Source organism: Ostrea edulis, chromosome 10, assembly GCF_947568905.1.
Source record: "Ostrea edulis chromosome 10, xbOstEdul1.1, whole genome shotgun sequence".
Taxonomy (NCBI): domain Eukaryota; kingdom Metazoa; phylum Mollusca; class Bivalvia; order Ostreida; family Ostreidae; genus Ostrea; species Ostrea edulis.
In genome coordinates, this window is record NC_079173.1 from 48377305 (window position 1) to 48392380 (window position 15076).

Consider the following 15076-nt stretch of genomic DNA (forward strand, 5'->3'; position numbering starts at 1 on the left):
AATAATATAGAAAGATGTGAAAATGTATGATACATTTCAAATATAAAAAGAAAATTGTTTCTTTGAAAGAAGGCAGGCTAGAACTGCTAGCTTGTGCCAAACGATCACCCTCATGTTATATAAATGCAACCCATCAGACCATTTATTCCCGAATCTAAAAGACAATTATTTCCCGCTAAACTCTGTATCGCGGAAATTATAATTTGTTGAAGATTTTTATTTTTGTATATCACGGCGGGTGTGACCGGTCGACGGGGGATGCTTGCTCCTCCTGAGCACCTGATCCCACCTCTGGTGTGTCCGGGGGTCCGTGTTTGTCCAACTATCTATTTTGTATTGCTTGTGGGAGTTGTGGGATTGGTCACTGTTCGTTATCTTCACCTTGCATATGTCAAAGTTTTCTCTGATAAAAGTGCTGTAGATATCTTGAGCATTATCATCACACTGTTGCTAAATCTAAAATAGTAGGGAGTTAGGAATCCAGTTTCGTGTCGTGTAAATGTCGCTAGAGTGGAGTAAAACAGGTTGTGAAGAGAATTCAAAACATTAGCTATCGTTCTGTATACTTACATCTATTTATATTGTAAAACTCGGTTATTCCACTTGCTGTATGACAACTCTCTACAATAATGTGACCACGATATTCTAGAAGTTACTCATTATATATATTCATAAATGATAACACATTGACACCTTTTAGGGTATAACACCTTTTCAAACTTCTAATTTTGTTGAATCATAGAGTATATCTAATCAATGGAGTGTAAATCACACACCGCTATCAATAGAATGACATTATGTGCACAAACATAACCGTTTAGAACACCGAGGGGAGTTGCTCATACACTGTACTTATCCGCAATGAAGACATGAAGCACCTGATAGATCGACTGTGCATTGTATTCATTTTTAAATTAGTCTCATTATGGATTCTTCTCCTCCACTGCGTAAGTTTGTATACTGTATTTTTTTCATTAATTAATTGTTTAACCACCACCATGCTTGAATTTATCTCCACAATATCACCATGAAGCATTGCATACATGCCCCTGTCATCAATAGCACGTGAGGGGGTAAACATGCACTGAATGGAGTGTTTTATGTTTCATTTACAAATATTGAAAATAGGGACGAGGTAAACATGAAATAGGGCTGACATGTCGGCATAACGGGGTTGAACAACACAAAATCAAATCAGCAAATGAACTATGAAATAGTTAACGTGTATTGGTTTGAACTTGATGTGTAAGTCATATATGCTGAATCTCCACATATCCCATTGCAAGGATATGCCTTATTCCTAACCAAGATAATCCTGTTGAAAATCGAAACTTCTAATTTCTGTGTTAATCGAAGTGACACTTTTTCACAGGAGACACACACATTTCTCGGAACTTCTAATTTCTGTGTTAATCGAAGTCACACTTTTTCACAGGAGACACAAACATTTCTCGGAACTTCTAATTTCTGTGTTAATCGAAGTCACACTTTTTCACAGGAGACACAAACATTTCTCGGAACTTCTAATTTCTGTGTTAATCGAAGTCACACTTTTTCACAGGAGACACAAACATTTCTCGGAACTTCTAATTTCTGTGTTAATCGAAGTCACACTTTTTCACAGGAGACACACATATTTCTCGGAACATCTGATATCTGTGTTAATCGAAGTGACACTTTTTCACAGGAGACACACATTTCTCGGAACTTCTAATTTCTGTGTTAATCGAAGTCACATTTTTTCACAGGAGACACACACATTTCTCGGAAATTCACTCTCTAAGGTGCATCGATTGACCCAAGTTAATGGTTCAAGGACCACTGTCCATAAGATATGATTTGCAATTTAAGTGTATGTAGGCAAAGATAGGGTGCCACAGTGACCTATTTTTGGGTACTAATACACTATTCCCCAAGTATGCAATATCTGACCAGATTTCATAGACCCAAGAATATAATTGTGAAAGATATGACAGACAAATAACTGCATGAACAAACTAACTCGGATAACATCGTGAAGCGAGCATATCCTAAGATCAATTCAATAGTGAAAACCCCACGATTCGCTTATGTGTATATTGATTAATCATGCATATACATTATGATTTGAGGATCAGAAACTTTCTCTCTTTGAGAAATGCAAGTTTAGCATTCTATATATGATAAATGCTGATAAACTGAGAAGGCCCATAACATTTTCATTCCGTTATCATTCTTAACATTAATATAGGAAATCCACAGAGTAAGAATCCTGCGGACATAACCAGGGTTAGGTCTAATGCTGATATATTTGGTGTTAGATAATTGACTTTCGCTTTACAAATGACATCACAACTTTCGAAAATGTTTCCATTTACACATAACCTAATCAATTGCTGTTTTATTTCTTATGCAGACATTGAGCTCCACTTTCCGAATTGTCCCCGTGGAGGTTTGCCCAGGAAACGAGACTGAAGTCATTGAAGCCTCTGAGAAACTTAATTGTTCGTTTGGTTTCCACGAGACTAAGAATGAGTATCACTGTGTCCCCTTCTCAAACTTCACACAACTTGTCGAGTTTTGTTATCCGAAAACAAGTGGATTAATAGAAAAAGGTGTGTACACTAGCAGCCGTTTCATTTTATACCTTTCAGCTGCATTTTTATCATCATTTTCTCTTGCAAATGTATATGGTAGAGAACATGGTAGAAAATATCTATATTAGCTAAAATGTTTAATTGAATATTAGTTTTAAGGATTATATCACTGTTTAAGGACGTTGTATGATCCTTGAGGGAGACACTTTGGATGATCGGGAGTGTAACCTTTTTAAGAATGGCTGTCCTGACACACATTATACTTCTGAGACAATGTACAAATGTGAGTAGGGGTCAAGTAACTGAACAATCTTATACCTGTAGATTATTTGGATCTTCTTGTTTCATTATGTTTTAAATATATATTATATAATTTGGTTCTATTTGCCACACAATGATGGAGAACGTTAACGTTATCTAACTATAACTTGTGTTTTAGTCTAATTTGATGTGTTCCCCAAGGGAAAAAGTTCAATGTGTGACCTTACTGCTAATGTTTTCTATTTCCTTTGTGTTTTTGCATCGATAAAATATGTTATTTGGTTGAATACTTTTAGTTCCTATGTGTTCGCGAATCAGTAAATAATTCAGATGCTATCTGGCTGAACCCACCTGTCCTCCTGTCAGGTAAGCTGTGTTTGTAAGTTACGTACACTCCATTCTAGGATGTTTCTCTCATGTAGGGACGTCACCAGCCTTAGGTGAAATGCCACACATGTGACGTAATGGATTTCAGAAGTGAGGTTTACAGTTTGTCAGTTTTAAAAGCGTATTCTAAAATTTTCAATTGTAATACCGAGTGTGTGATGGGAAATATACATAATTATAGAATTCAGTATGTATTATGGTGTTGATAAATTCAAGCACAGAATAACATTGTCTTCTGCGCAAAAAGTATTCAAACTAACAATAGAACAGATTAAAGGTGTGTGCTAGTATGATGTGAATCTAATTGTCTATTTACGTAAGATAAACTGAAATCAAGTGTAGCATCGTGTATATTTGGGTTTTGGTATGAACGGTGTCCATGACTGTGTTTTCATTTTTGATTGTTTAGGAAAATTCGCATAACATTTACGGTATTTCCTAATGGACTAATAAGATTCCTTATATTGTATATGTAGTCGTTGCACCCATATGGAAATGCAGTGTTCAGAGTTTTGACCCAGTGATCTTATCTTTGTCTACGAAAAATGAAGTTTAGTATGATGAAAATATATTTTTCTAGAATTCTTACTATCATGGAAAAGTTCACAGATCTCAAATATCTATCAATTCTGTTTTATCTTCGAAATTTGTGCGGTCTTCTTAAATATTCTTTTAAATCCCCCAACTTCCTCGTTTCATTGTGACAAGAACGGTATTTTCCGTGATGCCTTATTCAGTTTCTGTTCAGGAAAAGTTCGATTTCTTCCCAAATGATTTGTCTTCCTGACAATTTCCTCTGGCGGACAGTATGATTTCATTATCGTTACGTCTCGGTATCTGGAGAAACAACTTGCCAATATCAATACTTGTTTCCTGTTGTAAATGATCCTCATAAATTCATTCCAATTTCTTCCCAAGATTCGTGTAGCGGTTTTGCCATTTTTACAGTTCGATCCAGATTTTGTTTGCATACTATCTGGAGTGAGTGCCATATTTGCCCAAATCTTTATAGGATATCTATTGTTATGGGATTGATCACTGTTCATAATCTTTACCTCTACCTCTTGGTGTCTGGTGCACAATGCAACGGTTTGCTAGCCGAATTAACAGATCTATACAAGAACTTGTAAATGATTGATGAGGATAAAAAAAAACCTAGGTAGTATGTCTGTAATATATTCTTGTGAGTGAAGGAGTATTACCAGGGTCTGTTTCGGTGACAAGGATATTTAGAAAGTGGACGTTTTCGGGCAACATTGATAATGTGAACCCCCTTATTAGTGTTGCCCTCAATTTCAGTCAAGATTTGTATAATGAAAGGTGTATGGATGCCTCTTCTAATCTTTCTCACTAAAATTTAAATATTGCATCTCTTTCCATATGTTAACTTTATAATGCCTCTGATGCTGTGAATGCACCCCTCTCCTTAAAAAATGTTATACTTGACTTCTTAATAGAGATATTACAGAGGACATAACAAGTACAATACTTTTATATCCTTTTAAATACGAGGCACGAAACATAAAGTGTGGGGTTAGCTATTATATATTTTCAACTTCCAGTAAGGCAAGCACAGATACATCATTGCTTTATGTACATTTTACTACTTTAGTGACATTTCCGATTTCTTACAAAAAAGAAAAAAAATATATGCTTATTTTTACTAATGAACTGAAATTCAAGTTGTAACAAACTCCATACATCACTTGTCAACTTACTAGTTTCAGCGATTTCTACAGCGCTTGGCAGTAACATAACCTAGCGTTATATTCTGGTCGGAGAGGCTGCAATATCTATGTTTAATATCACAAAAAGATATAAAAGAGAGTAGATAGATAGATTGGTATGAAAATGAGATTGTTAAGCCGTTCTTGGCACACTGATTTTGACTGCGGATAACTCCGTTTACCTGATCAGGATATGGGGCTCACGGCGGGTGTGACCGGTCAACAGGGGATGCTTACTCCTCCTAGGCACCTGATACCACCTCTGGTGTGTCCAGGGGTCCGTGTTTGCCCAACTATCTATTTTGTATTGCTTGTAGGAGTTATGAGATTGATCACTGTTCGTTATCTTCACCTTGCATTCATTTTTTTATTCACTTCTATTACAGACAAGTTTCATCCAACAGCACTCAGAACACCACAACAGAGGAAACGATCACCGTGAATGTGAATACAGCAGCATGGGTTATAGCTATAGGAATATTAATTCCCGTCTTGGTTCTTCTGTCTCTAACAGCACTGGTTTATTACAAATTCCAAACAACACAAAAAAGAACCAAACAGAGAAGTGATGTTGAAGGTGAGATATCAATGCTAACATGCACCTGTACTTTCAAATGCGTTGCATGTAATAGGTTATTGTGTTTAACGCATTGTATATATTTTCCATTTCGAAAATACAAACAGAAGGGATGAAGGATAAAGGGGTTTAAGAGAAATAGTGCAGTTCGTAATTTTTTATATTAATGACAAAGTTACAATCCCATGTTCATAAACACTGGGGATAATTAACATGAAATCTTTATTCACATGCCCCATAGTTGACCAAGTTAACTAACATGACTAGTTACACCGATAAAAAGAAAGATAAATGTTGCAAAGGATTCAAACATCTCGTTCAGCGTTTCAAATATTATATCAGAGTTTGTCATTAGGTCAAATGCTGTTTGACGTCTCTTATACCGTTCTTTAAATTTGTATACTAATTTTGACTACGTATTATCGACTCGTTTTTATATAAAGTATATTAGAATCCATCAATTTCTCTCTATCTATCTATTCATGAAAAAGGCAAATATAGCGAACAATAAGCAATGTGATAACAAACAATGATCAGTCATAATTCCTATATAGAATACAAAATTATATACTCGTAATAAAATATTTCACAGAGTCGTCCACTAACATTTCCACGTCATACTTAGATCAATGCAGATATTAACGGCAAGCTAACAACTTTATGACAAACAGGATGATTTCAGCTTCTCCATCGTCAACTTTCCATTTTTATGCAGCAATATTTCATAATCACCTGTAAATGGTATTTACGTCTCGCAACTGATTGGGTACGCAAAAGCCTGTTCTGCGCAGTTTTTAAATCGAAGCCGGCCACTAACAAACAAATTGATGATGAAGGGGTTCCAACAGTCTCGTCTAAAGTCAACATTGCGCAAATCATATGGCTGTTATAACGATTTACTTTGACACTACAAGCTATAATTGGGTTAAATGCTGTGTGACGTGTTTCATATCGATTGATAGACCGTTATTGTCACATTGATTTTGACTACAGATAACTGCGTTTACCTCATCAACATATAGGGCCCACGGCGGGTGTGATAGGTCGACAGGGGATGCCTACTTCTCCTTGGCACCTGATCCCACCTCTGTTGTCTCTAGGGGTCCGTGTTTGCCCAACTTTCTATTTTGTATTGCTTAGGAGTTATGACATTGATCACTGTTCGTTATCTTCACCTTTCATATAGGGCAAACGGGCGCATATATATATATATATATATATATATATATATATATATATCAGAAGTGGGATCAAATGCTTCGTCGGAGTAAACATCCCCTGTCGATCGATCACATCCACTGAAAGTCAGGGAAATGGAGTAATCCGTAGTCAAAATCAGTGTACAAAGGGTCTAACAATTTGAATGATTTCGTTCTCTTGGAGACATTTAAATTAGTGTTTCTATTGTTCAATTGATAGAAATGGACAACCTTTTGGAAGGCCAATCTTTCCGGGAAATTGGTGAGTTGTGCAATATTATGGAAGACATACACTTACAGGTAACACAAAACTAAAAGTGAAAAAAAGATTAACACTTGCAAGATAGTTTCAGTTGGTTGGTAAATAATTTTACTCACCATTTGAATTTTTTCACATTCGGAGCTTTACGTTAAGTACCATACATTTTTACATGTGTGACATTTCAGGCCATAGCAGTGAAAGATACGCGGGTAGGTTAAGGATTCCCTCATGGAAAATCACAGTGCACTTTATGCCTTTACTTCTCTGAACTACCAATATATGACGTCATAATGGAAAATGACGTCAAGTCACTGCAAACTTGAGCTGTTATGACGGGGAGAGTGTCAAGAACTTTAGACCTTATTTCAAACTGCCTATAAGATGTCAGAACGCTATTGCAAAATTCACGTGTCTGAATTGTATTTTAATATCTTATATGTCCGAATATTTTAAAATAGTTTGTTTAATTACCTTTGATTCAAATTCAGCGTGTCTACACTGTTTTCCAAAAATATACTTTTGAAATGTACTGTGTTTTATACCAGTGATAAGAGGTAGAATTTATGATGTGTTTATAAAATAGTCTAGCGCAGGTAATTTATGAGGATTCATTTGAGATCTATTACGGAAATCGTAAGAGGAGTTTGTTCTCTACCCGAATCTTGCTTGGTTAAAGTGTGATGGCTTTGTTTGAATACAGATTGCCCTCAAATATGTAGGTAAGTGTGTCGGTAAGTTGAACTCTTCATGAAATACGTGTATTTTGTACGCGAGTAATACTACCATTTTTCCCAAGCACATTTCGGGTACACAAGGATGCGGTGAGTTCATTTATCAAACAAAAAGCTAAAGATAATTGTTAAATGCTCTGCGCTGAAGAGATTTATGTGAAACACTTCAAACAATTATAAATGACCGTCACGTGATCAACGAAGTCATGTGATATCATAACAGATATGCTAATATATAGCCGAGAAATCTTCTATATAAATTGTCTGTACTTAAAGTATATAAATTACAAGTGAAAACCAAAAAACGACCTCGCAATCCAATGTATGTTTTGAACGCATTTCAAACTCCGGGAAGCCTTAAGATAGCTGCGTATCCATTATGTTTTATTGTAACACAGGGCCGTCATTGTTAAGGTCATATTTAAGACAGCAGTGACTAACTGTTTTATTATATAAGACAGCAGTGACTAATTGTTTTATTATCTAAGACAGCAGTGACTAATTGTTTTATTATATAAGACAGCAGTTACTGATTGTTTTATTATATAAGACAGCAGTGACTAATTGTTTTATTATATAAGACAGCAGTTACTGATTGTTTTATTATATAAGACAGCAGTGACTAATTGTTTTATTATTTAAGACAGCAGTGACTAATTGTTTTATTATATAAGACAGCAGTTACTGATTGTTTTATTATATAAGACAGCAGTGACTAATTGTTTTATTATATAAGACAGCAGTGACTAATTGTTTTATTATATAAGACAGCAGTGACTAATTGTTTTATTATATAAGACAGCAATGACTAATTGTTTTATTATATAAGACAGCAGTGACTAATTGTTTTATTATATAAGACAGCAGTGACTAATTGTTTTATTATATAAGACAGCAATGACTAATTGTTTTATTATATAAGACAGCAGTGACTAATTGTTTTATTATATAAGACAGCAGTGACTAATTGTTTTAGTATATAAGACAGGAGTTACTGATTGTTTTATTATATAAGACAGCAGTGACTGATTGTTTTATTATATAAAACAGCAGTGACTAATTGTTTTAGTATATAAGACAGGAGTTACTGATTGTTTTATTATATAAGACAGCAGTGACTGATTGTTTTATTATATAAAACAGCAGTGACTGATTGTTTTATTATATAAGACAGCAGTGACTAATTGTTTTAGTACATAAGACAGCAGTGACTAATTGTTTTATTATATAAGACAGCAGTTACTGATTGTTTTATTATATAAGACAGCAGTGACTAATTGTTTTATTATATAAGACAGCAGTTACTGATTGTTTTATTATCTAAGACAGCAGTTACTGATTGTTTTATTATATAAGACAGCAGTGACTAATTGTTTTATTATATAAGACAGCAATGACTAATTGTTTTATTATATAAGACAGCAGTGACTGATTGTTTTATTATATAAGACAGCAGTGACTAATTCTTTTATTATATAAGACAGCAGTGACTAATTGTTTTATTATCTAAGACAGCAGTGACTTATTGTTTTATTATCTAAGACAGCAGTGACTAATTGTTTTATTATCTAAGACAGCAGTGACTAATTGTTTTATTATCTAAGACAGCAGTGACTAATTGTTTTATTATATAAGACAGCAGTTACTGATTGTTTTATTATATAAGACAGCAGTGACTAATTGTTTTATTATATAAGACAGCAGTGACTGATTGTTTTATTATATAAGACAGCAGTGACTGATTGTTTTATTATATAAGACAGCAGTGACTAATTGTTTTAGTACATAAGACAGCAGTGACTAATTGTTTTATTATATAAGACAGCAGTTACTGATTGTTTTATTATATAAGACAGCAGTGACTAATTGTTTTATTATATAAGACAGCAGTTACTGATTGTTTTATTATATAAGACAGCAGTGATTAATTGTTTTATTATATAAGACAGCAGTGACTAATTGTTTTATTATATAAGACAGCAGTGACTAATTGTTTTATTATATAAGACAGCAGTGACTGATTGTTCTATTATATAAGACAGCAGTGACTAATTGTTTTATTATATAAGACAGCAGTGACTAATTGTTTTATTATCTAAGACAGTAGTGACTAATTGTTTTATTATATAAGACAGCAGTGATTAATTGTTTTATTATATAAGACAGCAGTGACTAATTGTTTTATTATATAAGACAGCAGTGACTAATTGTTTTATTATATAAGACAGCAGTGACTGATTGTTTTATTATATAAGACAGCAGTGACTAATTCTTTTATTATATAAGACAGCAGTGACTAATTGTTTTATTATGTAAGACAGCAGTGACTAATTGTTTTATTATATAAGACAGCAGTGACTAATTGTTTTATTATATAAGACAGCAGTGATTAATTGTTTTATTATATAAGACAGCAGTGACTAATTGTTTTATTATGTAAGACAGCAGTGACTAATTGTTTTATTATATAAGACAGCAGTGATTAATTGTTTTATTATATAAGACAGCAGTGACTAATTGTTTTATTATATAAGACAGCAGTGACTAATTGTTTTATTATATAAGACAGCAGTGACTGATTGTTCTATTATATAAGACAGCAGTGACTAATTGTTTTATTATATAAGACAGCAGTGACTAATTGTTTTATTATCTAAGACAGTAGTGACTAATTGTTTTATTATATAAGACAGCAGTGATTAATTGTTTTATTATATAAGACAGCAGTGACTAATTGTTTTATTATATAAGACAGCAGTGACTAATTGTTTTATTATATAAGACAGCAGTGACTAATTGTTTTATTACATAAGACAGCAGTGACTAATTGTTTTATTATATAAGACAGCAGTTACTGATTGTTTTATTATATAAGACAGCAGTGATTAATTGTTTTATTATATAAGACAGCAGTGAGTAATTGTTTTATTATATAAGACAGCAGTGACTAATTCTTTTATTATATAAGACAACAGTGAGTAATTGTTTTAGTATATAAGACAGCAGTGACTGATTGTTTTATTATATAAGACAGCAGTGACTGATTGTTTTATTATATAAGACAGCAGTGACTAATTGTTTTATTATATAAGACAGCAGTGACTAATTGTTTTATTATATAAGACAGCAGTGACTGATTGTTTTATTACATAAGACAGCAGTGACTGATTGTTCTATTACATAAGACAGCAGTGACTAATTGTTCTATTACATTAAACAGCAGTGACTAATTCTTTTATTACATAAGACAGCAGTGACTAATTGTTTTATTATATAAGACAGCAGTGACTAATTGTTTTATTATCTAAGACAGCAGTGACTAATTGTTTTATTATCTAAGACAGCAGTGACTAATTGTTTTATTATCTAAGACAGCAGTGACTAATTGTTTTATTATATAAGACAGCAGTGACTAATTGTTCTATTACATAAGACAGCAGTGACTGATTGTTTTAGTACATAAGACAGCAGTGACTGATTGTTTTATTACATAAGACAGCAGTGATTGATTGTTCTATTACATAAGACAGCAGTGACTTATTGTTTTATTATATAAGACAGCAGTGACTAATTCTTTTATTATATAAGACAGCAGTGACTAATTGTTTTATTATCTAAGACAGCAGTGACTAATTGTTTTATTATCTAAGACAGCAGTGACTAATTGTTTTATTATCTAAGACAGCAGTGACTAATTGTTTTATTATCTAAGACAGCAGTGACTAATTGTTTTATTATATAAGACAGCAGTGACTGATTGTTTTATTATATAAGACAGCAGTGACTAATTGTTTTATTATATAAGATAGCAGTTACTGATTGTTTTATTATATAAGACAGCAGTTACTGATTGTTTTATTATATAAGACAGCAGTGACTAATTGTTTTATTATATAAGACAGCAGTGACTAATTGTTTTATTATATAAGACAGCAGTGACTGATTGTTTTATTATATAAGACAGCAGTGACTAATTCTTTTATTATATAAGACAGCAGTGACTAATTGTTTTATTATGTAAGACAGCAGTGACTAATTGTTTTATTATATAAGACAGCAGTGATTAATTGTTTTATTATATAAGACAGCAGTGACTAATTGTTTTATTATATAAGACAGCAGTGACTAATTGTTTTATTATATAAGACAGCAGTGACTGATTGTTCTATTATATAAGACAGCAGTGACTAATTGTTTTATTATATAAGACAGCAGTGACTAATTGTTTTATTATCTAAGACAGTAGTGACTAATTGTTTTATTATATAAGACAGCAGTGATTAATTGTTTTATTATATAAGACAGCAGTGACTAATTGTTTTATTATATAAGACAGCAGTGACTAATTGTTTTATTATATAAGACAGCAGTGACTAATTGTTTTATTATATAAGACAGCAGTGACTAATTGTTTTATTACATAAGACAGCAGTGACTAATTGTTTTATTATATAAGACAGCAGTTACTGATTGTTTTATTATATAAGACAGCAGTGACTAATTGTTTTATTATATAAGACAGCAGTGAGTAATTGTTTTATTATATAAGACAGCAGTGACTAATTCTTTTATTATATAAGACAACAGTGAGTAATTGTTTTAGTATATCAGACAGCAGTTACTGATTGTTTTATTATATAAGACAGCAGTGACTGATTGTTTTATTATATAAGACAGCAGTGACTAATTGTTTTATTATATAAGACAGCAGTGACTAATTGTTTTATTACATAAGACAGCAGTGACTGATTGTTCTATTACATAAGACAGCAGTGACTAATTGTTCTATTACATAAGACAGCAGTGACTAATTGTTTTATTACATAAGACAGCAGTGACTAATTGTTTTATTACATAAGACAGCAGTGACTAATTGTTTTATTACATAAGACAGCAGTGACTAATTGTTTTATTATATAAGACAGCAGTGATAAATTGTTTTATTATATAAAACAGCAGTGACTAATTGTTTTATTATATAAGACAGCAGTGACTAATTGTTTTATTATATAAGACAGCAGTGACTAATTGTTTTATTATATAAGACAGCAGTGACTAATTGTTTTATTATATAAGACAACAGTGACTAATTGTTTTATTATATAAGACAGCAGTGACTAATTGTTTTATTATATAAGACAGCAGTGACTTATTGTTTTATTATATAAGACAGCAGTGACTGATTGTTTTAGTACATAAGACAGCAGTGACTGATTGTTTTATTACATAAGACAGCAGTGATTGATTGTTCTATTACATAAGACAGCAGTGACTAATTGTTTTATTATATAAGACAGCAGTGACTGATTGTTTTAGTACATAAGACAGCAGTGACTGATTGTTTTATTACATAAGACAGCAGTGACTGATTGTTCTATTACATAAGACAGCAGTGACTAATTGTTTTATTACATAAGACAGCAGTGACTAATTGTTTTATTACATAAGACAGCAGTGACTAATTGTTTTATTATATAAGACAGCAGTGACTAATTGTTTTATTATATAAGACAGCAGTGACTAATTGTTTTATTATATAAGACAGCAGTGACTAATTGTTTTATTATATAAGACAGCAGTGATTAATTGTTTTATTATATAAGACAGCAGTGACTAATTGTTTTATTATATAAGACAGCAGTGACTAATTGTTTTATTATATAAGACAACAGTGACTAATTCTTTTATTATATAAGACAGCAGTGACTAATTGTTTTATTATATAAGACAGCCGTGACTAATTCTTTTATTATATAAGACAGCAGTGACTAATTGTTTTATTATATAAGACAGCAGTGACTGATTGTTTTATTATATAAGACAGCAGTGACTTATTGTTTTATTATATAAGACAGCAGTGACTGATTGTTTTAGTACATAAGACAGCAGTGACTGATTGTTTTATTACATAAGACAGCAGTGATTGATTGTTCTATTACATAAGACAGCAGTGACTAATTGTTTTATTATATAAGACAGCAGTGACTGATTGTTTTAGTACATAAGACAGCAGTGACTGATTGTTTTATTACATAAGACAGCAGTGACTGATTGTTCTATTACATAAGACAGCAGTGACTAATTGTTTTATTACATAAGACAGCAGTGACTAATTGTTTTATTACATAAGACAGCAGTGACTAATTGTTTTATTATATAAGACAGCAGTGACTAATTGTTTTGTTATATAAGACAGCAGTGACTAATTGTTTTATTATATAAGACAGCAGTGACTAATTGTTTTATTATATAAGACAGCAGTGATTAATTGTTTTATTATATAAGACAGCAGTGACTAATTGTTTTATTATATAAGACAGCAGTGACTAATTGTTTTATTATATAAGACAACAGTGACTAATTCTTTTATTATATAAGACAGCAGTGACTAATTGTTTTATTATATAAGACAGCCGTGACTAATTCTTTTATTATATAAGACAGCAGTGACTAATTGTTTTATTATGTAAGACAGCAGTGACTGATTGTTTTATTATATAAGACGTGATTAATTAATTTCGGGCGTTTGGTGATCAAACAACCACTACCTATGTCAAACTCTTACCTTCCACGCGTCGCCAGAGTCAAATTATTTCCTCCTGACTGCAAAAAATGTTCTTACCACTCGACTAAAACAACTGTTAACTGCAAATAATACCGATTTTCGGAAATACATTACAACAAACCATGGATGATATTAAAGAGCAATTTCCCAGATATATTATAAAGATATTTTTTGTAGAGATAGATGCATTTAATATTTCTTCCAAAGAACGTCAAAGTACATATTTGCTTACTCTCACCTCCCCTTGGTGGACTTAGTCGCATTTCTAAGCCTTCAAAATATCGTATTTTGGCTTTCCAAGACATCCAATCTAATCGCGCCATGCATACAGTTTGGTTTGAGTAATTGGGTCCACATGGCTAGCCCGTGTTGTCGCCTTAGCCATTACATTTTGTCTATAAAAAAAAAAAACAAAGATGTGCGGCTTTCGGAGAACGTTTTGAGGTTTACGATCAACTTCTAGAGATAATCATGTATGCACCTTTCCAAAGTGAAACAAAGGACAGTATGTTGTAAATTGAACAAACTTAGCAAAATTGAGTATCATCTCAACACGAAAGTGAAAACACTGCAATCGAAATGAATTGTTTTGATATGTGATTTACACCTTCAGCACAAAGGCGACATAGGCGTCCAGCAGGTATGCACACCTAAATAAAAAATCAATTTTATTGCTTTCATCTGTCAACTCCATTTTGTAAATATACACTGGTAACAAAAATTAAAATGCGTTATTTGATTAATTAGATTTTGTTTTCGTCAAGAACAATAACTCGCTTGATCAGTTAGAT

At 32.3% G+C, this 15076-nt stretch overlaps 1 protein-coding gene across 1 annotated transcript in view; it reads left to right on the plus strand.

Moving 5' to 3' along the window:
- The first annotated feature begins 805 nt into the window (after positions 1-805).
- Positions 806-15076, plus strand: part of LOC125666227 (probable serine/threonine-protein kinase roco6) — a 28223-nt gene continuing 13952 nt past the window's right edge. The window contains exons 1-5 of the mRNA XM_056150972.1: positions 806-947; positions 2396-2594; positions 2755-2859; positions 5338-5528; positions 6948-6989. Coding sequence (XP_056006947.1) covers positions 6950-6989 — 40 coding nt within the window. The 5' untranslated portion in view covers positions 806-947; positions 2396-2594; positions 2755-2859; positions 5338-5528; positions 6948-6949. The remainder of the gene's footprint in view (positions 948-2395; positions 2595-2754; positions 2860-5337; positions 5529-6947; positions 6990-15076) is intronic.